The sequence below is a fragment of the Xenia sp. Carnegie-2017 genome, unplaced genomic scaffold (assembly GCF_021976095.1).
Source record: "Xenia sp. Carnegie-2017 unplaced genomic scaffold, XeniaSp_v1 HiC_scaffold_13, whole genome shotgun sequence".
In the NCBI taxonomy this organism is placed as follows: Eukaryota; Metazoa; Cnidaria; class Anthozoa; order Malacalcyonacea; family Xeniidae; genus Xenia; species Xenia sp. Carnegie-2017.
Genome location: NW_025813436.1, coordinates 8409280 through 8432537, shown reverse-complemented (window position 1 = coordinate 8432537; position 23258 = coordinate 8409280). Strand labels below are relative to the sequence as shown.

Below are 23258 nucleotides of genomic sequence, written 5' to 3'. Positions count from 1 at the left end.
TTTTCTTTTCCTGTGTCTCGCAGGATGTCAGCAAGTATTTGAACAACAGCATTAATCCTGTCAAAAAATATTTTAAAAAACTCTCATAATTGAAGTGTTTACGAAACAAACGATATTCAATTCAATACATTCTACTTACTCATTTATTTTTGCCGCAATGATTGAATTAAAACTGAAAAGCCATAAACAAAATAATATTTGATATTGTAGTTGAAAGCCAATGTTATCTCGAACCAAAAACATGACTAAACTAAAGAAGTAAACTATCAAGTTGCGTTGTGTCTGTATTATTTCACAGGACATTTTGTAAATACGCAAACACAGAGCAACCCTGTACAATCAAATACAGTTCAATAGAGATGTGGTTTTGTTCAATTTTATATCAAACAACCAAATAATTTTTATACTTTACATTAACACAAATATAAATTGAAATAAACGTGAAATTTATTTTTAATGCATTGTTTTGTAAGTTATTTACATCATTGTGTATTGACTAACTATATTTCTTTGACCATTTAAAGGATAATTTAAAGTTTGCATAATAAACGATTGGAGCTGTAAATTTTACTTTATTATCCATCATAATCAAGGATATTTACAATCAATATTTTTACAACATGTTAATATTTTCATCATCATAAATGTCTTTCACTACTGGAGCAAATTCTAAAACATTCATACACTGGTTGCTCTTTTTGATTAAACTGCTGGGTCGACGTCCGATGATTTTTCAAAAACTTAGAGCTTTTAAAACTTAAACTTCATCACTTGGCTAGTTTCACAACTTAGCGTCTTGTATGCTGTGTGCAGATTTTCTACGAGGTAAAGTACCATCTAACGTATTTCTCACGTGTTGAGTTTCACTGGATTCGGGATTGGGAGAAAGTGATCGCGCCCGCTGTTTCATTGTATAGCGGTATATATCAGCACGAACAACTTCCATTTGATTGAGTTCAGGCTTAAAGAGAATCACATATATCTTGGGTGCAAACATACATGCAAGAAGATCCAGGGCAGTCGCTAAAATAGCGACACAAATATAAATGGCAAAACGATCAAGAATACTTCCTGTGAAGACGATAATAAACGAAAACCATATTACTGAAAATGAAAACATAGCATAAGTAATCAAACGTGCTTCGCTAAAGTTGGCTGGAAGGGAACGAGCACGAAATGCCATTATTGCACACACCATAGATAAAAGCCAGTTATACAAAAGTACAGCGGTATGCAGATCACGTGCAGAATCATTGCAACCGATAGGTACAGCGGTCTCTCTTACGAAGGATTGCAATTTAATAGGATGCACATCCACCATTACTGCTATCAGAATAGCTTCAATAACGAGCAAAACGAAAACCATAAGAAACTGAGTCTTCATTGTAACCAGGGACTTATCTTTGATGTTGGCCACAACGTTATTAAAGATCTGAATGAGACGAAATGTTTTGGTTAGCACCAGTGAAGATGCCAAAGTCATGAGTAAGCCAAATGCTATAGGCTGAACATGACAAATAGACGTATTTGGACGTCCAATATAAAGCAATGGTAGAGCAAACATCACAGTTATAGTTATGAGAAGGAGCAAAGAGGGATATCGTGATGCAGCTTTGACGATAGGGGTTTTACGATGTTTATAGTAAACACCAAACATGAATGACGTCACAATTACTCCGAACACAGAAAACGATGTCAATACGGCAGCAGTTGCCGAATCCCAACGGATAAACTCTTCTGGTATGCGCAAGCATCGCGTACGATTAGAATCAGATGTAAAACCGTTAGGACATTCCTCGCATTGGTTTGGTCCGATACCGACCTTAAATTGTCCGGGTGGACAGAGTATACAATCCCAGCAGCAAGCAACATCACTATTCACTTGATACATCCCCGGGGGGCATGGAAACGAACACACCGAGACAGGGGTGGTGTTTCGACCACCGTTCCAGTAAATGGGACTCCGAATTTTCAGTAAACCGTTGGACCAATTGCCAACGAACACAAAACTTTTCCCTTTTCTATTTTTGGTTGAAGGTTGAAGGTTGCTGATGTTGTAATAGATCACTAAATGATGAAGAATATGTTTTATGAAATTATTTGACATTTAATGTAATCGTAGAGGGACTATTTGACGTTTTGACGACTAATTAAATCGTTTACTCAAAAAATAATAACTCATCAAACAATTATAATTTCATGATTAAATAAAGTCATTCACATAATGTGATTATACCTTCTGGATTTCCATCTTCATTGTAACTCAACAACCTACTACTGGATCCAGTTCTATTCACCTGTAACATATACATTCTTAACCTTTCCAAGTCAATATTCTTTATATAACTACTATTGCAATTCTCGTAAGTATATGGTTTTTTTTCAGTACAATTCATGTACTCAAATAATCCCAATGCAACAGTATAAACAGCATCCATAATATAAGATGTTTTGCTTCTCGTTAGATTCAAAGCAGTTACGGTAAAATCATGTTCGCGTACATACTCTAAGATCCAAGGGTTTTCCATGGTTAAGTTGAACTTCCTCAAATGTTGTTCAAATAAGGGTACAGTGGGGTATGTGTAACGATACCCACCATACCGCCCACTGTCGATAAATCAAAATCATAAACGCTATCACTGAATCCCCAAGCCTCGGTGGCAATCCACGTTTTCCCAGTTAACCCTTGTTTTTGAGCTTCTTTAAGCACAGCGACAGCTCGTGGACGCTCGCAAAACAACACAATCACGTTGGTTCTTTCAATTTTTTTCAAATCTCTGACAATACTCCGAATTTCTTGTTTCGTGTCTTCCGAGCTAATGTTGAAATGAAAGAGCCGTTGTAAAGAGATACATATGTTATAACGTCGTGCTAATTGGTTAAAGACCTCCACTCACCACGACCATAATCTTCATCCGTCGCTACTGTTGCAACATATGACCAGTTGAAATGTTTCAAGATATCAACCATAGCACGGGCTTGATAATTATCTGGAGGTATGGTACGCATGAAAGTCCTAGAAAGTTTTAAGTACATCATTCGCAAATCATTTTGATGAATAATAATGCTGGTTTTTTACTACAAACATACGTTCGTTTATCATACACTGATAAACGTAATTTTAATAAAAATTTAGATAGTGTAAAGACTGTTCTTTTTCTCGGTTGTTCATTCATCACCTACACTGACACTTATCTTAGTTTATATTTTAGATAGTGTAAAGACTGTTCTCATTCTCTGTTGTTCATTCATCACTACCTACACTGACACACGTTAAAGTTTATATTTTAGATAGTGTAACTCTGTGTTCTTCATCACTACCTACACTGACACACTAACATACATACCTGTATGCTTCCTTGTTGCTCAAAGAGACACTAGTACTAGAGTAGCTAATTTGTGGAAGTGATGATACGCCAGCAATCGCATTAACACGTTGCGATATCTCTGAGCGTGCTCCACCAATCAAAGTGACTATGTACGGTTCCGTGGTATTGTCGTTGCAAGAGCACTTTTGAGAGCTATTTCTGTCTGGCTTTCGAGATCGAAGCAAAGTATAACCCAAAGTAGCTTCAAGGGCGACGTCGACGTTATTAAGTGAGTCCCGAATATCGTAGCCCAATGTCAAATTAGTAGCTGGAAAAAGATTTTATGCAGACATGAAAATTTGTTTAAACATAAAGTCTTAAGTTCTGGCGTGTCAAGTGAAGATGTAATTAACGATTTGTTAATTATAGGAACTAGGTTTCTAAGTAAAAAATCAAAAAAGGAAAAATATATTCAATATTACACGTTACAAAGCCAAGACAATAAAAAAACTGTGACATCTGTTACATAAGGACAGGACCAGACACTATTTCAAACATGGTAACAACTTTTTACCATTAAAAAACCCAGGTCTCATGGCCTCGACAGAAAAGCGTAACGTCTCGCTCCATATAACTCCATTGTTGTTCAACCTGTAACACCTCGGAATACGGTCGTGGTCAAGAATATATGAGTATTTAGGAACACGTAGATCACACAGCGAGTCATTAGATTCACGTATGTGGATTGGAAACAGTCCACCAATTCGTATGTCACTAAAATTGCTGACGAAGGGCCTTGGAAACTTTGCTTGTCCACGATTCGAATTCTGTTTGCTGGACGATTCACGCAAGAGAACAAAGATAGTAAATGTATAAAACAAGTTCATTGCTGTAAAGAAATATCGTTGACCTAAAATGATAAAAATCTTGTTTACACAACAAACAACTTAAATTATATCACATTTATTCGTTATAATAATACGTAGAGTAAAAGGCAAACTTTATAAATTCCTAGCCTTCCTATGTCTACTTGTTGTAGTGTATCCTCAAATCGTAGATATAAAATTTTAAACTAATGAAATGACTTTACATAAACTCTCTATTTTATACATATAAGTTTTAGTCAGTTCTTATGTATATAATCGGAAAACCTATGCTACTTAAGCCAAAGACAACACCCATCAGGCTTCAGATTGAATCTATGAGACTATGACATATATTTCAAAACAAACAGAAATTTATTAGTATCACACAAGCTGATGGTTTTAGAGAAAGAGGCAACAAACAGACCAAAATATAGTGGTTACCTGAATGGCCAACGTTATATACATGGGGTTTTATCATAGGTTAAATCATAGCTACGCCAGTAATATTTCACTCGATCTACACTACACATACTGTATGTTTTTAATAGCGTTTCATACGACCAGATAGTCAAATCCAATAAATAAAACAACACTGGATCGTTTGAGCAAGAGAATGTTGTCAACTTTTGAACATAAGTATGTAAAAATACTAATGATAACATATGAAATAAATTAATTTTCAAATACACAAAAAAACATGACTATTAAAGAAATTGATACATACAACCAATCTTACCGAGGAAGTTGTTAAATGTTACGACAAATAGATCGACAGCGTCGAGTCAAACAATTGCACAGATTGCAACTGACAGCTTCAACTTCGTAAAAATGTAATGACGATCGTTTGATATATATAAACAACAACGCCTGGAAAAAAAGAAAACGAAAACATTTACCAAATTAATTTTAAGTTATCTGAGCCAATATAGTCAACATAACGACAAGTCAAGACCGGATATGTATGTTAGATACCGTGTAATGATATGGTGCGCCAAGATGGACAATATTACCAAAATCGAAAATATTTACAACGAAACACATTATCGTAAATCGAAAATAATATACTGGCAACTCTTTCAATATTTGGAAAACGAAACGCAAAAATATAAAAGAAAAATATACCTACTTTCTTTGCTTAAAAAGACATCGTATTCGCGACTACGAATTTTTTACAAAACATCGTCCTCAGATTGATGACGGCTACGTGTTGTTGTTGTCGCAACAATGTTTTCGCGCCAAAATGACGTAATTAGTACTCATAGTCGTACTCGTAGCCTTTGCTAAAGCTCCCTATTATCACCTCAGCCGTAACATTATCTTTCGTAAAAATGTTTCGATGTAGTCCATCAAATAAACTAAAGCCTCTCGCTAAGAATTCCACAACATCCCGATATTCTGCCATATTTAATATGGAAGGGACAGGCAGACAGAAAGGATGGAAGGAACAAAATAACGAGTCATCGACAGTGTTCACGGAACGCGAAATAAAACGCCGTTTTTTCTTTGATGTCAGTGGCAAAGCGCAGTAAAAAATGTCGTTTGTTCGAAGAAAATGTCGTTTTATGAATGTCAATTTCGTTTTATATAAATGAGTTTCGTTTTATAAAAATAATTTTCATAATTTGAAAAATAAATTTCGTTGTGTATATATAAATTATGGCAAACGAATTTTGTTTCTTTTATATTTTGCGTTTCGTTTTACAACTATTGAAAAGTTGCCAGTATATTATTTTCGATATACGATAATGTGTTTCGTTGTAAATATTTTCGATTTTGGTAATATTGTCCATCTTGGCGCATATAATGAGTGCATGAAGACAAAGACAAACTGGCAACTGTATGTATGATTGGGAATACAGTCGAACAAGAAAAAGGAAGTTATAATTTACATTGATGTCATAGATATATGTGAGCTGAAGCGAGACGTAAATAGCTTTATATCAGTTTTTCCTTACAAATACAGACTTTACTTATGTCTTTTATTTGATAAAAATCATTTTGTTAAACATAAATGTCATTATTCAAATTATTATTAGCAATCACACAATAAGTGTTTTGAAATGTCAATCTTTAATAAAAGTTAATTTGTCCTCAAAACGAATTGGGCATAGTATAGATTATTATCCGACTGTTAGATAACCTAAAATTAAAGCTTTGCACCTGTTTGTCATCTGTCGGCAGAAACACAGGCCCTGAAAGTGTAGTATTCACCAACATCATGAAAAACAGTAAAATTAAAGATCCTGAGAGGTGTCTAACAATCTTGTAAGAATCCTAAATGAATTATGAAATAACAAATTACAAAACGCAGTTTTCAATCATGATTAGCCTGATGGACGTAGATGTACGTACTTACGGGGACGAATAGAGTTTTAAGACTTACTTTATTAATTCATAATTCTTTCATTGAGTCTTTGAGAATTTTCACGCTGAAATTATTTGAAATAAGATTAAATAAGCAATCCTTAAATGAAGTAACCCTAATATAATGGTAATGTTCGTTGATTGTGCATGAATTTCTTACCCAAAATTTCTCGGATTTGTGAACAGGACTCCACTCCAGTCTACCTGACCGAATTTCTGCTGCATATTTGTCAAATGTACTAAAGACGAACAAAATACAAACAAAAAAAAAATAAACGATGAAAAATTTAGAAGACATTTGATTACCTCAAATCTTGTATACTTTCCGTTAGCCGTTCGTGAACGAATTCGACATCTTCCTATGGAGAAATGAGACCATTCTCACTATGTTTGAGTACGCGTAAAGTATTTAAAAAATCATATTTATACTTCAATATCTTCATCCACCCATTTCTTGTTCACTAAACAGCAATAACCTGTATAAAAAAATAAAAGTATTAAGACGGTTAAAGATTTTACAATAAAAATCTCTATATTTATAGACAGTTGGTAGTTTAAAGAAACATCAATCAAAACTTGAATTTTAACAAAGTTTAATATATATATTGAGACAGATATATAACGGGGTGTTTACATGAATCCGGAATGACTTTCATTTCCAATTGAAACAAGATGTCAATCCACGAATGACTTTCTCTTTCTCTTCCTGTGTCTCGCAGGATGTCAGCAAGTATTTGAACAACAGCATTAATCTGTCAAAAATATTTTAAAAATCTCATAATTGAAGTGTTTACGAAACAAACGATATTCAATTCAATACATTCTACTTACTCATTTATTTTTGCAGCAATGATTGCATTAAAACTGAAAAGCCATAAACAAAATATTATTTCATATTGTAGTTGAAAGCCAATGTTATCTCGAACCAAAAACATGACTAAACTAAAGAAGTAAACTATCAAGTTGCGTTGTGTCTGTATTATTTCACAGGACATTTTGTAAATACGCAAACACAGAGCAACCCTGTACAATCAAATACAGTTCAATAGAGAGATGTGGTTTTTGTTCAATTTTATATCAAACAACCAAAATAATTTTTATACTTAACATTAACACAAATATAAATTGAAATAAACGTGAAATTTATTTTTAATGCATTGTTTTGTAAGTTATTTACATCATTGTGTATTGACTAACCATATTTCTTTGACCATTTAAAAGGATAATTTAAAGTTTGCATAATAAACGATTGGAGCTGTAAATTTTACTTTATTATCCATCATAATCAAGGATATTTACAATCAATATTTTTATAACATGTTAATATTTTCATCATCATAAATGTCTTTCACAACTAGGGAGCAAATTCTAAAACATTCATACACTGAGTTGCTCTTTTTTGATTAAACTGCTGGGTCGACGTCCGATGATTTTTCGTGAAAAACTTAGAGCTTTTAAAACTCAAACTTCATCACTTGGCTAGTTTCACAACTTAGCGTCTTGTATGCTGTGTGCAGATTTTCTACGAGGTAAAGTACCATCTAACGTATTTCTCACGTGTTGAGTTTCACTGGATTCGGGATTGGGAGAAAGTGATCGCGCCCGCTGTTTCATTGTATAGCGGTATATATCAGCACGAACAACTTCCATTTGATTGAGTTCAGGCTTAAAGAGAATCACATATATCTTGGGTGCAAACATACATGCAAGAAGATCCACGGCAGTCGCTAAAATAGCGACACAAATATAAATGGCAAAACGATCAAGAATACTTCCTGTGAAGACGATAATAAAGGAAAGCCATATTACTGAAAATGAAAACATAGCATAAGTAATCAAACGTGCTTCGCTAAAGTTGGCTGGAAGGGAACGAGCACGAAATGCCATTATTGCACACACCATAGATAAAAGCCAGTTGTACAAAAGTACAGCGGTATGCAGATCACGTGCAGAATCATTGCAACCGATAGGTACAGCGGTCTCTCTTACGAAGAATTGCAATTTAATAGGATGCACATCCACCATTACTGCTATCAGAATAGCTTCAATAACGAGCAAAACGAAAACCATGAGAAACTGAGTCTTCATTGTAACCAGGGATTTATCTTTGATGTTGGTTACAACGTTATTAAAGATCTGAATGAGTCGAAATGTTTTGGTTAGCACCAGTGAAGATGCTAAAGTCATGAGTAAGCCAAATGCTATAGGCTGAACATGACAAATAGACGTATTTGGACGTCAATATAAAGCAATGGTAGAGCAAACATCACAGTTATAGTTATGAGAAGGAACAAAGAGGGATATCGTGATGCAGCTTTGACGATAGGGTTTTACGATGTTTATAGTAAACACCAAACATGAATGACGTCACAATTACTCGAACACAGAAAACGATGTCAATACGGCAGCAGTTGCCGAATCCCAACGGATAAACTCTTCTGGTATGCGCAAGCATCGCGTACGATTAGAATCAGATGTAAAACCGTTAGGACATTCCTCGCATTGGTTTGGTCCGATACCGACTTTAAATTGTCCGGGTGGACAGAGTATACAATCCCAGCAAAAGCAACATCACTATTCACTTGATACATCCCGGGGCATGGAAACGAACACACCGAGACAGGGGTGGTGTTTCGACCACCGTTCCAGTAAATGGGACTCCGAATTTTCAGTAAACCATTGGACCAACTGCCAACGAACACAAAACTTTTTCCTTTTTTATTTTTGGTTGAAGGTTGAAGGTTGCTGATGTTGTAATAGATCACTAAATGATGGAGAATATGTTTTATGAAATTATTTGACATTTTGACGACTAATTAAATCGTTTACTCAAAAAATAATAACTCATCAAACAATTATAATTTCATGATTAAATAAAGTCATTCACATAATGTGATTATACCTTCTGGATTTCCATCTTCATTGTAACTCAACAACCTACTACTGGATCCAGTTATATTCACCTGTAACATATACATTCTTAACCTTTCCAAGTCAATATTCTTTATATAACTACTATTGCAATTCTCGTAAGTTTTTGGTTTTGTTTTAGTACAATTCATGTACTCAAGTAATCCCAATGCAACAGTATAAGCAGCATCCATAATATAAGATGTTTTGCTTCTCGTTAGATTCAAAGCAGTTACGTTAAAATCATGTTCGCGTACATACTCTAAGATCCAAGGGTTTTCCATGGTTAAGTTGAACTTTCTCAAATGTTGTTCAAATATGGGTACAGTGGGAGTATGTGTAACGATACCCACCATACCACCCACTGTCGATAAATCAAAATCATAAACGCTATCACTGAATCCCCAATCCTCGGTGGCAATCCACGTTTTCCCAGTTAAACCTTGTTTTTGAGCTTCTTTAAGCACAGCGACAGCTCGTGGACGCTCGCAAAACAACACAATCACGTTGGTTCTTTCATTTTTTTTTAAATCTCTGACAATACTCCGAATTTCTTGTTTCGTATCTTCAGAGCTAATGTTGAAATGAAAGAGCCGTTCTAACGAGATACAAATGTTATAACGTCGTGCTAATTGGTTAAAGACCTCCACTCCACCACGACCATAATCTTCATCTGTCGCTACTGTTGCAACATATGACCAGTTGAAATGTTTCACGATATCAACCATAGCACGGGCTTGATAATTATCTGGAGGTATGGTACGCATGAAAGTCCTAGAAAGTTTTAAGTACATCATTCGCAAATCATTTTGATGAATAATAATGCTGGTTTTTACTACAACATAAGTTCGTTTATCGTACACTGATAAACGTAATTTTAATAAAATTTAGATAGTGTAAGACGATTGTTCATTCATCACTACCTGACTGACTCATCTCTCTTCTTCATTCATCACTACCTACATTGACACAAACATACATACCTGTATGCTTCCTTGTTGCTCAAAGAGACACTAGTACTAGAGTAGCTAATTTGTGGAAGTGATGATACGCCAGCAATCGCATTAACACGTTGCGATATCTCTGAGCGTGCTCCACCAATCAAAGTGACTATGTACGGTTCCGTGGTATTGTCGTTGCAAGAGCACTTTTGAGAGCTATTTCTGTCTGGCTTTCGAGATCGAAGCAAAGTATAATCCAAAGCAGCTTCAAGGGCGACGTCGACGTTATTAAGTGAGTCCCGAATATCATAGCCCAATGTCAAATTAGTAGCTGGAAAAAGATTTTATGCAGACATGAAAATTTGTTTAAACATAAAGTCTTAAGTTCTGGCGTGTCAAGTGAAGATGTAATTAACGATTTGTTAATTATAGGAATTAAGTTTCTAAGTAAAAAATCAAAAAAGGAAAAATATATTCAACATTACACGTTACAAAGCCAAGATAATGAAAAACTGTGACATCTGTCACTATAACAAAAAAATGGCAAATCATAAAATAATTGTATATTTTGTTTAGGATAGGACCAGACACTATTTCAAACATGGTAACAACTTTTTACCATTAAAAAACCCAGGTCTCATGGCCTCGACAGAAAAGCGTAACGTCTCGCTCCATATAACTCCAGCGTTGTTCAATCTGTAACACCTCGGAATACGGTCGTGGTCAAGAATATAGGAGTATTTAGGAACACGTAGATCACACAGTGAGTCATTAGATTCACGTATGTGGATTGGAAACAGTCCACCAATTCGTATGTCACTAAAATTACTGACGAAGGGCCTTGGAAACTTTGCTTGTCCACGGTTTGAATTCTGTTTGCTGGACGATTCACGCAAGAGAACAAACATAGTAAATGTATAAAACAAGTTCATTGCTGTAAAGAAATATCGTTGACCTAAAGAATAAAAATCTTGTTTACACAAAAACAACTTAAATTATATCACATTTATTCGATATAATAATACGTCGAGTAAAAGGCAAACTTTATAAATTCCTAGCCTTCCTATGTCTACTTGTTGTAGTGTATCCTCAAATCGTAGATATAAAATTTTAAAGTAATGAAATGACTTTACATAAACTCTCTATTTCCATATACATATAAGTTTTAGTCAGTTCTTATGTGTATATGCTACTTTAAGCCAAAGACAACACCCATCGGGCTTCAGATTGAATCTATGAGACTATGACATATATTTCAAAACAAACAGAAATTTATTAGTATCACACAAGCTGATGGTTTTTTTTAGAAAGAGGTAACAAAACAGACCAAAATATAGTGGTTACCTGAATGGCCAACGTTATATACATGGGGTTTTATCATAGGTTAAATCATAGCTACGCCAGTAATACTTCACTCGATTTACACTACACCTACTGTATGTTTTTAATAGCGTTTCATATGATCTGATAATCAGATCCAATAAATAAAACGACACTGGATCGCTTGAGCAAGAGAATGTTGTCAACTTTGGAACATAAGTATGTAAAACTACCAATGATATGAGATGAAATAAATTAATTTTCAAAACTATGACTATTAAAGAAATTGATACATACAACCAATCTTACAGAGGAAGTTGTTAAATATTACGACAAATAGATCGACAGCGTCGAGTCAAACAATTGCATAGATGTTTGACTTTGTCTTCATGCAACTGACAACTTCAACTTCGTAAAAATGTAATGACGATCGTTTGATATATCTAAACAACAACGTCTGCAAAAAAGCGATAACATTTACATCGTTAATTTTAAGTTATCTGAGCTAATACAGTCAACATAACGACAACTCAAGACCGGATATGTATGTTAGATACCGTCTAATGAGTGCATGAAGACAAAGACAACCAACTGTATGTATGATTGTGAATACAGCCGAACAAGAAGAAAAGGAAGTTATAATTTACATTGATGTCATAGATATATGTGAGCCGAAGCGAGACGTAAATAGCTATATATCAGTTTGTTTCCTAACAAATACAGAATTTACTTATGTCTTTTTTATTTGATTTTAAAAAATCATTTTGTTAAACATAAATGTCATTATTCCAAATTTTCATTATTAGCAATCACACAATAAGTGTTTTTGAATAAACTATATGTAGCTCAAATGTGAAATGTCGAATCTTTAATAAAAGTTAATTTGTCCTCCAAAAACGAATTGGGCATAGTATAGATGATTATCCGACTGTTAGATAACCTAAAAATCAAAGCTTTGCACCTGTTTTGTCATCTGTCGGCAGCAACGCAGGCACTCTACTAATGATGTTGATATTTCATTGAGTCTTATATACATAATTAAAATTAAACGGTGACACAATCAAGCGAACTCTTTAGAAAACTTAGCAATCTTAAACTATCAACTATTTCATATATTAACGCTGAATTTCATTAGAAATGTTTGTGTACAAACGTAATTCGTTATGTTTATGACAAATATTTCGGACGGAAGATGGGATGCCCAACCGTCAAAAGAAAAACGGAAGACAACAATATCTCCATTTTTGTACTGCTATAAGAAAATTTAGGTTCAGTTATGTGCGATTCTTAATAACAAAACAATAATTTTTAAATTAATCAGATTTCACATTTCCAGAAGTGTTTAGAAATTCTTGCAAATAGTCAATATTCAACTATATATTCGCCTTTTGACATCGTCAAAGAAATATAGTTAGTCAATATACAATGATGTAAATAACTTACAAAACAATGCACTAAAAATAAATTTCAAGTTTATTTCAATTTATATTTGTGTTAATGTTAAGTATAAAAATTATTTTGGTTGTTTGATATAAAATTGAACAAAAACCACATCTCTCTAATTGAACTGTATTTGATTGTACAGGGTTGCTCTGTGTTTGCCTATTTACAAAATGTCCTGTGAAATAATACAGACACAACGCAACTTGATAGTTTACTTTTTTCATTAAACTGGTGTTATATAGAGTTATCAAGACTTTCAAAATACTTTCAATTTTACCTTAAAAAGATTTTTCTTCAGTCAAATCTTTGGCATGTTGTGTGATTCTAACTTGTTAAAATTAAACTTGATTCTCGATTATTAACATCGCATTTACAATAAAACCACCTACTTATATATCATCATTTATTTACTCCAGTAACACACCAAGTTTTGTATAAATAACAACTCAATTGGAAATGGCATAGATATGAATGCCTGGAGTGAATGATCAAAAGATAAAAATGATGATCACAGCTGTTACTAGTTTTTCCAATGATCTCCATCACACATTCAATTTAAATTCTTTTCTATAAATGAATTGCAAGTTTCTATACTATACTCATTGCATTTAAAATGAAGAGCATGACCATATTTACTACATCAGATTTGCCCAAACAGAAGACAAATCGACACAAAAGTGAAAACTAACATTATGAAAATAAATAAAAATAAAGTGATCACGACTATTATTATCATGTGGTTATTAAACAATATATTTTTTTTGCCTAACAAGTACTTGCAAAAATATTGGAATGCTAATGGATAGTAAGAATGTATACATACAAAAAATGTATCATGATATGTATTATACACAACTAATACTGACAAGTGACAAATCAATGAACTGATAAGAATCAATGGACTATATCCTTCATGGCAAATGTTTCCCACTAATCTTATCGTATTATACTAGAGGGTATCTATGAAATAGAGATGAAATAAGCAATATAGTAAAATGGAACATGAGAGGTTTTTGAATGCGATAAAAGAGAGAAATATTGTAAAGGTTAAATACATACCTTAAGTAGATGTGATAAAACTACAATCTGTTTCAAAGTATAACCAGATAACGCCTGTAATAAACACAATACAATAAATAGCGCGATGAACGTCGACTTAAATTTTGGCAAACACTCCTAGCAGCTTTTCAAACGACAAAGAAACTAACAAGACAAAGAGTCCAATATTACTTTAACGAGCCTGTCTTTCATTCAGACGGGGTCTGTTGACTCTCCTGAGTGCACAAATGCAAATATAAAGAATGAGTTAGGACACGCAACGTTTTTAGACAGGTTATTTTCAAGGGAACATGTAAAATAACAAAATAGCACAGTGTATCATCTGGTAACTAGGGTAACAAAAAAGGTAAAACGATTACTGTCTTAAAAACCGATTGAACTAGGTGGGAAAAAAGGATAGAAAAGCATAAATGAAAGTTTCAATGAAATTATACTTTTGGAAATGTTTCTTAATTTGAATTCCGATCATTTCAATAATAATTTAAAAAAACACCTGCAAATAATGCATACCTAGCATAAACGTAAGTAAGGCGTGAGTCACCGTCTAATCATGATTAAAAATATGCCTTTAGTGTAGGTTTTGATTAGATAAATGATAAATGGGGAGTTTTCTGTAAGAAGCTTATTTATAATTCATATTCCACAAAGATAATGTGCACAGACATTACTTTCTCTGGTCATAGGACTTATTTAGAAGTTAGAAGTTAGAGCAGCTGACAAATAACAATAATTAACAACAGTTGCACACCGTCTATTTACTACTAAAAAAGTACAAGATTTCTTTGTGAACGGTGTGCAACCAGCACACAAAGACTTCCGTTGCACATTTGCATTTGTATTATTTAAATTTTCTTATATTGATGTTGTTTGTCTCATGTGGAAAGTCATATGAACGGACATCTTCTTATTGAAGTTAAGTAGCAGATGAAAGATAGTGAAAAATTGTAGCATTGAAAGGATTCAAGCGCTAACTCTCCCAGCAAGAAATGCGTTCAACAGTGCACGTAGGATTTTTGGTTATAGCTTTGATATACTTTACAAATGTCGCAATAATACAGGGAAGTAACGAAATCTCTTTATACAAAGATGGTGATTATATTATTAAAGTTTTGTTGGCACTAACAAACAGTGAAGGAAATTTGTCTGAATCATACGTAATAATCACCGAAGTTATACGGTATATTATAAATGGCATTAACGCTAACAATTCAACCTTATCACAAATAACGCTTGGCTATGATATCGTAAATGACAAGTCAAATCTGAATTTGATCATGAAAGAAGGCATTGCTATTGTTTCCAAGTATCGTCACAACTCTATTTGTAGAAAAAACGAGGAATTCTGCATGGCAACACCAATGCTTGCTCCCAATCTTCCTTCGCGTATAGGTGCAGTCATTGGTCCTGCGAGATCAAGCAGTTCAGTACCTTCGGCAAGTTTGTTAGGCCTTTACAATATACCACAAATAAGTTATGCAGCTTCTTCAAGTATACTTAGTGATGATTCACGATTCAAGTCATTTCTACGTACGATTCCATCAGACAAATATCAGTCAGAAGCCATTGTTTCCTTTGTGAAGCACTTCGATTGGACCTATGTTGTATTTATCGCCTCGGATGATGAGTATGGTAGACAAGGCTTGGCTTCATTTAAAATGGCCGCGCGAAAAATGAAGGTTTGCACGGCTGAAGATGTAAACATACCATTTCAAAGAGACAACGGAACGGAAGATATGAAAAGACAAATCGCAGATGTAGTGAGTAGAATGAAGAATCTTCCAAAAGTGCGTGTCGCTATATTGTTCATGTTTGAAGAACAAGCAGCTCAGGTAAATAAATTTATTATCTTCGTGTTTTTATTTCAATCATAATGATAAAAAAACCACATAACCTCATGAACACTTTCTTTTAACTGATGTACCAGAGTAAAGTCACAATTATCCAAAAATCGTAGATATTCATATGTTATAGGGATAATATTTGTTACATAGATGCAAACACCGTCAATAAATTCAGTTATAATTGATTAGAGAACAGTCAGTTTTTTTTTATATTTTAAGCACTCAAGTAAACATCACAAGATAATCACCTAAGTTAAAAGTTAAACACGTATGTAACAACACGAATAAGTTGAAAAAATATAAATATTACCGTTTAATATAACTTTTGGGACACTTGTCTCGTTTTTATGTTTCCGAAAGAAAAACAAAGAAATGGCTATTGTTGGCTTATTTTGAATTCTAAACGAACTGCGATAAATCATTTTAAGGATTGTCAAACATATACGAGGATTTGTCAACTGTCATATTCATTGCACATGAATTACAATTTTAGGTTTTAGATGTAAAAACGTCACAGTCCTCAATGTTTTCCGCCATTTTAAATTTAATAATTGCAAAGCCAAAATTTAAACTTGATGCTCAACAGCCAAAAACTTTAAAGTTTTCTTTCATTATGTTTGTTATTCTTGGTATTCATTTGGAGAAATGAAAATCTGTTGATAAAAACAAAAACGAAAAGTGTTCACTGGCTCAATATCACTTGTTGCAAAGAATTTCCTACACATCCCATTCTTTCAATGACCTTATTTTAGGTATTACGAGAAGCAGAGGCGCAAGGACTGAATAATGTCACGTGGATTTTTAGCGATGCTATTGGTCCAACGATAGCCAACTATAACATCAGCAAAGAGCAGTTACACGGCGCTTTTGGCATTGATTTTGTTTCCGAAGTAATTCCGAAGATTGAGGAGCATCTTTTGAACGTGACTGTTGAGAAAGCATTCGTGAGTAATCCATGGTTATTGAAACTCTTCGAAAAGAAGCTTAACTGTTCTACAAAAAATGTAGTTGGTAAAAGACAATGCAGAATGAACGAGAAGTTTGATCGTAATTTCCTAAAAACTTCAGTACGATGGAGTCGACTTATCAATGTGGTAAACAGCATCTTAGCCATAGAAAACGGACTTGATAATCTATTGAAATGCAATGGCAAACTACCAGGAGGACAGTGCCCCAACACAAGTTTTCCATTAAATGCTGAGGATGTGTACACATATATACGAAATGTTTCATTTAAAGGTGCTTTAGGTAAGCAAGTGTCTTTTGATGAACATGGGGACTTGGAGACGAAAAACTATACTTTTCGTAATTTGCAATGGAATCGCCTTAATGACACCATAGAGTCTCGAACAGTTGCAGAATGGTCATCCCTTCAGCCAGATAGTCCTAAATTCATTCATGGCAAAAACGATCTTGGTCTTACATGGAACAAAGGTAAAGTCCCTTATGCAACCTGCAGTATTCCATGTAAACCTGGAGAAAAACAGGTGGGTGAAAGTGATTGTTGCTGGGCATGTTATCCTTGTCCTAAAGGTGAGGTAAGCAACGTTACAGGAGTAAACACATGTCATAAATGTCCATGGGGATGGTATGCTAACAAGGCTAAAACACAATGTCTCAAGACTGAAGTGGACTATATTGACTCTGGTGATGCATTTGCAATTGTTACTATATGCATAGCATCTATTGCTATTGTTGCCATTTTAATGGTTGTGGCAAAGTTTTATTTCGTCAGGGACACTCCGTTGATTCAAGACTCAAATCCACTCCTCTTAGGTTGTTTGATAACTGCGGTAATCCTGGCTTTCATGTATTCTATGTTTCAAGTTACATTGTATCGTACAGATGCATCATGTCGATTCTTGAGTGCAATGCTTTTGGTGACACAGCTGCTAGCAGCAAGCACATTATTGGCTAAAACCAAGACATGTGACCAGCATCTCAGGAAGCTAGCTTCACATTATTTTGAGCCAGCCGCCCAGTTCTGCTCTATAATATTTGTCGCAGCTGTGATGCTGTTTGAGCTTTTTGTCATTGGAATTTGGTTCATAACGGATTCACCAGTGTTTGAATTAACAGTAAGTTCGATTGAGCTACACATCCGAGAATGCAGTTCGACCTGGGCAGCGGCAAGATTTATTGCCACTGGCTTCCCACTACTCATACTATTTCTTGCAACAGTTTTCTCGTTTAAAGAACGCGATGATCGTAAAAATCACAGCGAAGCAAAGTATATAAGTTTTTGTACAATTTCTCTGTGCATACTGCTCATTGCATTCTTTCCTACACATCGTTTCGCCCAAGGCCTTACACAGAGTATTGTCATAGCAACCACTTCTCTTGTGGGCGGATTAGCGGTTAGCGTCTGCATAATTCTACCGAAGGTGTACATTTTGCTTGTAAAACCTCACCGTAACGTACCTGAGGAAGAACAGGAACGCACTCGTAGTCATAATACCACAAGTTCGGCACACACAGCAAACGGAAGTCAACATCGTTCTGTTTTCTCAGAGGGTGACGACAAGTTTCAACCGACCAATGACAATGAAAAGCGTGTTGTGAAAGACATTACCCTTTCGTAATGCGGTCAACATCATTTCTGATAATGCCTTGTTTTAGAAACATTTTCTTAGAAAGTTAATTTCGTGTAGTGAAAGTCATTTAAACGTCAAAATGTAGAGTTTACTTGTAATTGATGATCAATAAAAGTTAAGAAACAATTGTTAATTTTGAAAATATTGCTGAGTTTCTAAACGACTATTTGAATATCGATTTCAATATTCAAATTGTCACCAATATTCAACTTAACATCAAATAGCTGATTTTCTATATTAACATTTCGAGAGTGAAATTGCTACGTTGGTTATCTACTCATAATTAGGGTTACGTTTGGTTACAGAAAGATCTTAGTTACTTTTGTAAAACCTTCAATATCGCAAAAGATCCCCCAGTGAACCCTCTCCACCCAAACTCACATTTTCCGTCAGGGTATGATGCAATGCAACATAAATGCATTATAATCAGCCACTTACTCCAATACCGACACAATTTGCTTTTTTCTCTCAGGAACAAAGGGTACTTTTTCTTTTGCGCTATGTAGTCGTCTGTTCTCCTCTCTAAAGAATATATAAACCATTTTGTACATTTTATGGGAGAAATCATTTAAAATTCCAAATATTATAAGGTTAACGTTCAACTTTAGGGAACAAATTGTCATTAATGCAGTTGGAAAGATAAGCATTAGGGCGAAGTTGAATAAAGACGTTATTCCACGGACCTAGTTTTACGTGAGTGGAGCATTATCCTCTTCTCTCGCGCAGATTTGTAAATAGCTGAAGGCACGTGACGATGTCTATAGTACAAAGCCATGTTAGTCACCAGGTTTCCAAACAATGTCAAATCAAAATGTGGAAAACGAAAATATCTGAGTTACAGTATGCATCTCATGCATTCTTCACCTTAATATTCTTAGAACTTGAGGATGAAACTTGTAACGTTCTTTGAGTTTCTTGTTGTAAGTGAGTGATGCTTTTTCTCTCGGAGCAAGCTAGAACAAACACAACATTACAAACATATAAATTCTCCTTCGCATGCAAAAAAGAATTAATCAACACTGGATGAAAGTTACAAACGATAATATTGATGTACAATAATGAAAAAAACGAAATAGTTAAAAGAAGCAGCAAACATATGTATGTTAACAATTTGCTGCAATTTCAACAAATGGGGCAAAAATATAAACAAAGCAATGAAATTACCGGTCCAAGTTTGGCTGACGCATCTGCTTTCCAAATTCTGAAAACGCAATTAGATTAAATTAAAGTCCTGAACATTAGTTACATGAAGACGGCTAGACGTCATAAGATGAATGATTTATAATATTTATGAAAGTAAAAACCAAGCTTGTGTCCTCCACCATCATCAATCCTCAAACAATAATTTTCAACTTGACAATAGATCATTGTAATTGAAAGGATGTAACACAACAACAAAATTATCTTAGTTGAGTATTTTCTTACCTGACATTCATCTCGTCACTGCCAGAAAGTATAAACTCTGAATCAGGACTCCATTTTACACAAAATACACGTTGCATTCGTTTTGTATGATACACTTCTCTGGAAAAAAACAATTTAACTATGAAAAATGCTTCCCAGGAAAGACGTTCTCCTCCACATCGCAAATTATTTTCTTACAGGACCGCTAAACTTCTTAAACAACCTACTGTGACCACCAGACACCTACCTACTGTGACCACCAGACACCTACCTACTGTGACCACCAGATACCTACCTACTGTAACCCCTAGACACCTACTGTAAAGATTAGACGCCTACCTGCTATGACCACGACTACGAGGAAATATCCGTATGGTTCTATCAAAACTTCCAGTTACAAATTCTTCTCCAGTTGGAGAATAATCTACATCAAGGACAGCAGCAACGTGATCTTTATGTACGTTAACCGCAAAGTCCAGACGGCGCATATCGTAAGTGTAAAGATTCGAATCCTCGTTGGCAACTGTGAAATGGAATGCTTCCATAGGATTCCATGCGACTGTGTTGCTACGCATTTTCATCAGAAGTTTTCGTAATGGTGTTGTTTGACGTGTATCGTACAAAACGACGCTTCGATCAGATGCCGTACTTGCAAGAAGGTTTATCTTCATATAAATAAAAGAAAATTGTTAAAAGTTTATGAAGGGTCACATTCTTACAAAGCAGTTCATTACATTATAAAAATTAGGGCACTGAAGTAATGGAAATATTTTATATGATGCGCTGAATTAAAACATAAAAATAGTTTCTCACACACAACCAGGAACTACTGCAGCCAATCCACTACAACGTTTATATTTATTTGTCATCAAAACAACTAATACATCTACTATTATATTAATTAGAAAAGGCCTTGCAACATAGGCTAGCTTAAACTAAACAGTATTGAATATCAATTTACAAATATTGATAGTGATCCATCCAGATAGGCAGGAAGTACTTTTGTCAAGCTGTAGGGATGCTACAACAAAATGTGCTTGATATAACCTACACTACCTACCACAATGATTCACAACTGGCTCCCAGGAGTGTGTAAGAAATAATTTTCTGCTTTTTTTGTTTCTCAGTTGAAGGAAGATAACACTTTTCTTCTTAATAATGCATTTAAATAATTATAAAAGTACCTCAATTGGATTAAATTTAACACTGTGAACTGTATCAAAACCCCACTTGAATGATCTGACAGGTTCAGATCTTTCACCTTGCCAAATATCCACTTGCTCGCCACAAGTTGCATATGTATTTTCAGCCCAGTGATGGTCAATGCCTTGAAACATTGTCTAAGATAAAAAAGCTGCATGCTAATGGTGGACATCAAATGATAGGAGGGACATGTAAGTACACATATGATAAAAATCATGGATCATTATAAGGAAGAAGTTAAAAAACAGGGAACAAATATCTTCAATTTCTCCCCGTTATTGATACAGCAAAATAACTTTAGTCCAAGGATTTATAAATTACATACTTTTCCTAGAATGGAGTGAATTAGATGATAAGACGTATCTTTTTTACAACTCCAGTGTTTTATTTGTTTGTCATCACCAATCTTAAAAAGATGAAATGAAATTTGAAAAATAACAGACCACAATCATTGTGAAAGTGACAAGATTTAACAAAACTGTATCACTTAGTATCCACAAACAACCATAAAGTAAAAACTTACAGAGATGAAGGTATCTCCTGAAGGAACAACAGCAAGACCACGGACGAAACCTCTAGTATAAAAATTACAAATGCATGAGTATGAGTTTAGCCAGCATATTGTTTAAATAAACCATTGCATAACAAACAGCACACATTTGTTTCTTTAACTAACAATCCTCTTCCTACTCATAATAAAATGTCACATCTTTAAAGACCTAATCAACAAATCAATACATATGGGCATAAATTCAAAAGCCATAAATTCAAAAAATCAATACCTATGGGCATTATATGATCTCAAACATTTTCTTTGAGGTAAATTCCACAATTTTACCTGAATAGAAAACATTAATAGAAATAATTAAATACACACAAGCACTTAAGATGTAAGCAAAAAATATTAGATTTAAAAGTTGTACTTCTCCGTTACAAGAGCCACTTAGCAAGAGCGAAAGGCTCTTTTGAAACTTTGCCATACAGTTTACTCCATCTTTATGTCCGTCAAGCGATCCAACAAACGGCTTGGCAAAAACTCGCTCGAGTTTTGCAGCATTTAAAGCCCTCGTGTATTCACGTGCAGCTTCGAATGGATGTAAACTTGGGTCAATATTTCGAGGAATTTTATGGATATCCGACTTGCATTCACGAATGTAGTCCGAGGGGTTGCGAGATAGCACTTTAACTTTCATCTTGTGGAATATTGTACGAAAATTTATGCTTTCTTTGATGAGATAGCAGAACTCCTTTCTCAACGACTCAAAAACTCCGCCATATTGGACATGTGACTCAATGACGTCAGCACACGGTACAGAGGAACAGCGCAGAGACAAACAGCACACTTTTCGGATTCAAAGGAATTCTTCTGATCACAGAGACGGCCGTAAGGCATCGGGAATCATGGACCAAAACGGGGTTTTTGCTTTCAAATATTATATTGACACATACATATTCCGAGAAGGATAACTATCTTTATTACAGTGCGATTTAATGAAAAGGAACTTATAAGTCCAAAATGAGCTTACCTAAAAAATGTAACAATGGAAAACTAAAAATGTCGAAACGCTTTTACTTGAATCATATCCTATTAATTGGCAAAAATTAGAGAAAAATAGCAAATAATAAGTCTTTATATACATTAATTGAGCTAAACGAAAATTAGTCACGTTTTTTCATGTTTAGTTACACATACATTCAGTTAGTTAGCACATAAAATAATCGAAAGTTTCTACCTGTGAATGAACGTGAACTAATCCTTCTACAATCTCACGGAGAAACCACCACATTATCTGTTGGTCCTTGTTCTATCCCTCGTTAATAACATTCCTTAGAGTACTCTTCTCACAATACTCCATCAGTATACACAAAATTTACAGAGTACACTTTGAACGCTCTTGCAAATCGTTTGTGGTGATTGCTTTCTCTTCACTTTCGAAATCAGATTCCTCGTCCTAAGAGAAAGACGCTGGTAGCTATTTTTCAACATCTTCAGCAACATCATGTA

General features: G+C 34.5%; 4 protein-coding genes and 1 long non-coding RNA gene across 5 annotated transcripts; 1 reads left to right on the top strand and 4 right to left on the bottom strand.

Annotated features, from left to right (window-relative positions):
• Positions 1-781: 781 nt before the first annotated feature.
• Positions 782-5576, bottom strand: LOC124433345 (extracellular calcium-sensing receptor-like). The gene is made up of 7 exons (XM_046983107.1): positions 5475-5576; positions 4963-5041; positions 3348-3636; positions 2888-3016; positions 2597-2816; positions 2237-2297; positions 782-2067 (listed from the first exon to the last, which is right to left on the bottom strand). The coding sequence occupies exons 1-7, from the start codon at positions 5574-5576 to the stop codon at positions 782-784; spliced, it is 2166 nt and encodes a 721-aa protein (XP_046839063.1).
• A 1235-nt stretch (positions 5577-6811) lies between these two features.
• On the bottom strand, positions 6812-7216 carry LOC124459546. Its single transcript, XR_006953693.1, has 3 exons — positions 7173-7216; positions 6968-7014; positions 6812-6897 (listed from the first exon to the last, which is right to left on the bottom strand). It is a non-coding gene; the product is annotated as an uncharacterized LOC124459546 (long non-coding RNA).
• A 443-nt stretch (positions 7217-7659) lies between these two features.
• Positions 7660-14556, bottom strand: LOC124433344 (extracellular calcium-sensing receptor-like). Its single transcript, XM_046983106.1, has 8 exons — positions 14212-14556; positions 11009-11344; positions 10875-10916; positions 10432-10720; positions 9441-10222; positions 9128-9302; positions 8916-9095; positions 7660-8771 (listed from the first exon to the last, which is right to left on the bottom strand). Exons 2-8 carry the CDS (start codon positions 11319-11321, stop codon positions 8024-8026), a joined length of 2529 nt encoding a protein of 842 aa, XP_046839062.1. The 5' UTR covers positions 11322-11344; positions 14212-14556; the 3' UTR covers positions 7660-8023.
• A 461-nt stretch (positions 14557-15017) lies between these two features.
• Positions 15018-18779, top strand: LOC124459539 (metabotropic glutamate receptor 7-like). Its single transcript, XM_047008991.1, has 2 exons — positions 15018-16040; positions 16805-18779. The coding sequence occupies exons 1-2, from the start codon at positions 15198-15200 to the stop codon at positions 18632-18634; spliced, it is 2673 nt and encodes an 890-aa protein (XP_046864947.1). The 5' UTR covers positions 15018-15197; the 3' UTR covers positions 18635-18779.
• LOC124459541 (DDB1- and CUL4-associated factor 13-like) lies at positions 18727-22554 on the bottom strand. Its single transcript, XM_047008994.1, has 11 exons — positions 22177-22554; positions 22036-22091; positions 21777-21828; positions 21579-21659; positions 21235-21390; positions 20390-20715; positions 20072-20170; positions 19811-19847; positions 19511-19599; positions 19330-19404; positions 18727-19168 (listed from the first exon to the last, which is right to left on the bottom strand). The coding sequence occupies exons 1-11, from the start codon at positions 22444-22446 to the stop codon at positions 19081-19083; spliced, it is 1329 nt and encodes a 442-aa protein (XP_046864950.1). The 5' UTR covers positions 22447-22554; the 3' UTR covers positions 18727-19080.
• Between the last annotated feature and the right edge of the window lie 704 nt (positions 22555-23258).

Coding starts and splice junctions, on each gene's coding strand:
- LOC124433345 (XM_046983107.1), bottom strand. CDS start 5,576: ATGGCAGAATATCGGGATGTTGTGGAATTCTTAGCGAGAGGCTTTAGT. Junction 2,817..2,887: donor TATGGTCGTGGTGAGTGGAG/GTCTTTAACCAA, acceptor TTTCAACATTAG/CTCGGAAGACACGAAACAAG. Junction 2,298..2,596: donor TATCGACAGTGGGCGGTATG/GTGGGTATCGTT, acceptor TATATGTTACAG/GTGAATAGAACTGGATCCAG.
- LOC124433344 (XM_046983106.1), bottom strand. CDS start 11,321: ATGAACTTGTTTTATACATTTACTATGTTTGTTCTCTTGCGTGAATCG. Junction 10,917..11,008: donor GAGACCTGGGTTTTTTAATG/GTAAAAAGTTGT, acceptor TTTTTGTTATAG/TGACAGATGTCACAGTTTTT. Junction 9,096..9,127: donor TCGTTTCCATGCCCCGGGAT/GTATCAAGTGAA, acceptor TTGCTTTTGCTG/GGATTGTATACTCTGTCCAC.
- LOC124459539 (XM_047008991.1), top strand. CDS start 15,198: ATGCGTTCAACAGTGCACGTAGGATTTTTGGTTATAGCTTTGATATAC. Junction 16,041..16,804: donor TTGAAGAACAAGCAGCTCAG/GTAAATAAATTT, acceptor ACCTTATTTTAG/GTATTACGAGAAGCAGAGGC.
- LOC124459541 (XM_047008994.1), bottom strand. CDS start 22,446: ATGAAAGTTAAAGTGCTATCTCGCAACCCCTCGGACTACATTCGTGAA. Junction 22,092..22,176: donor GTGGCTCTTGTAACGGAGAA/GTACAACTTTTA, acceptor TTTTCTATTCAG/GTAAAATTGTGGAATTTACC. Junction 19,848..20,071: donor AGTGACGAGATGAATGTCAG/GTAAGAAAATAC, acceptor TTGCGTTTTCAG/AATTTGGAAAGCAGATGCGT.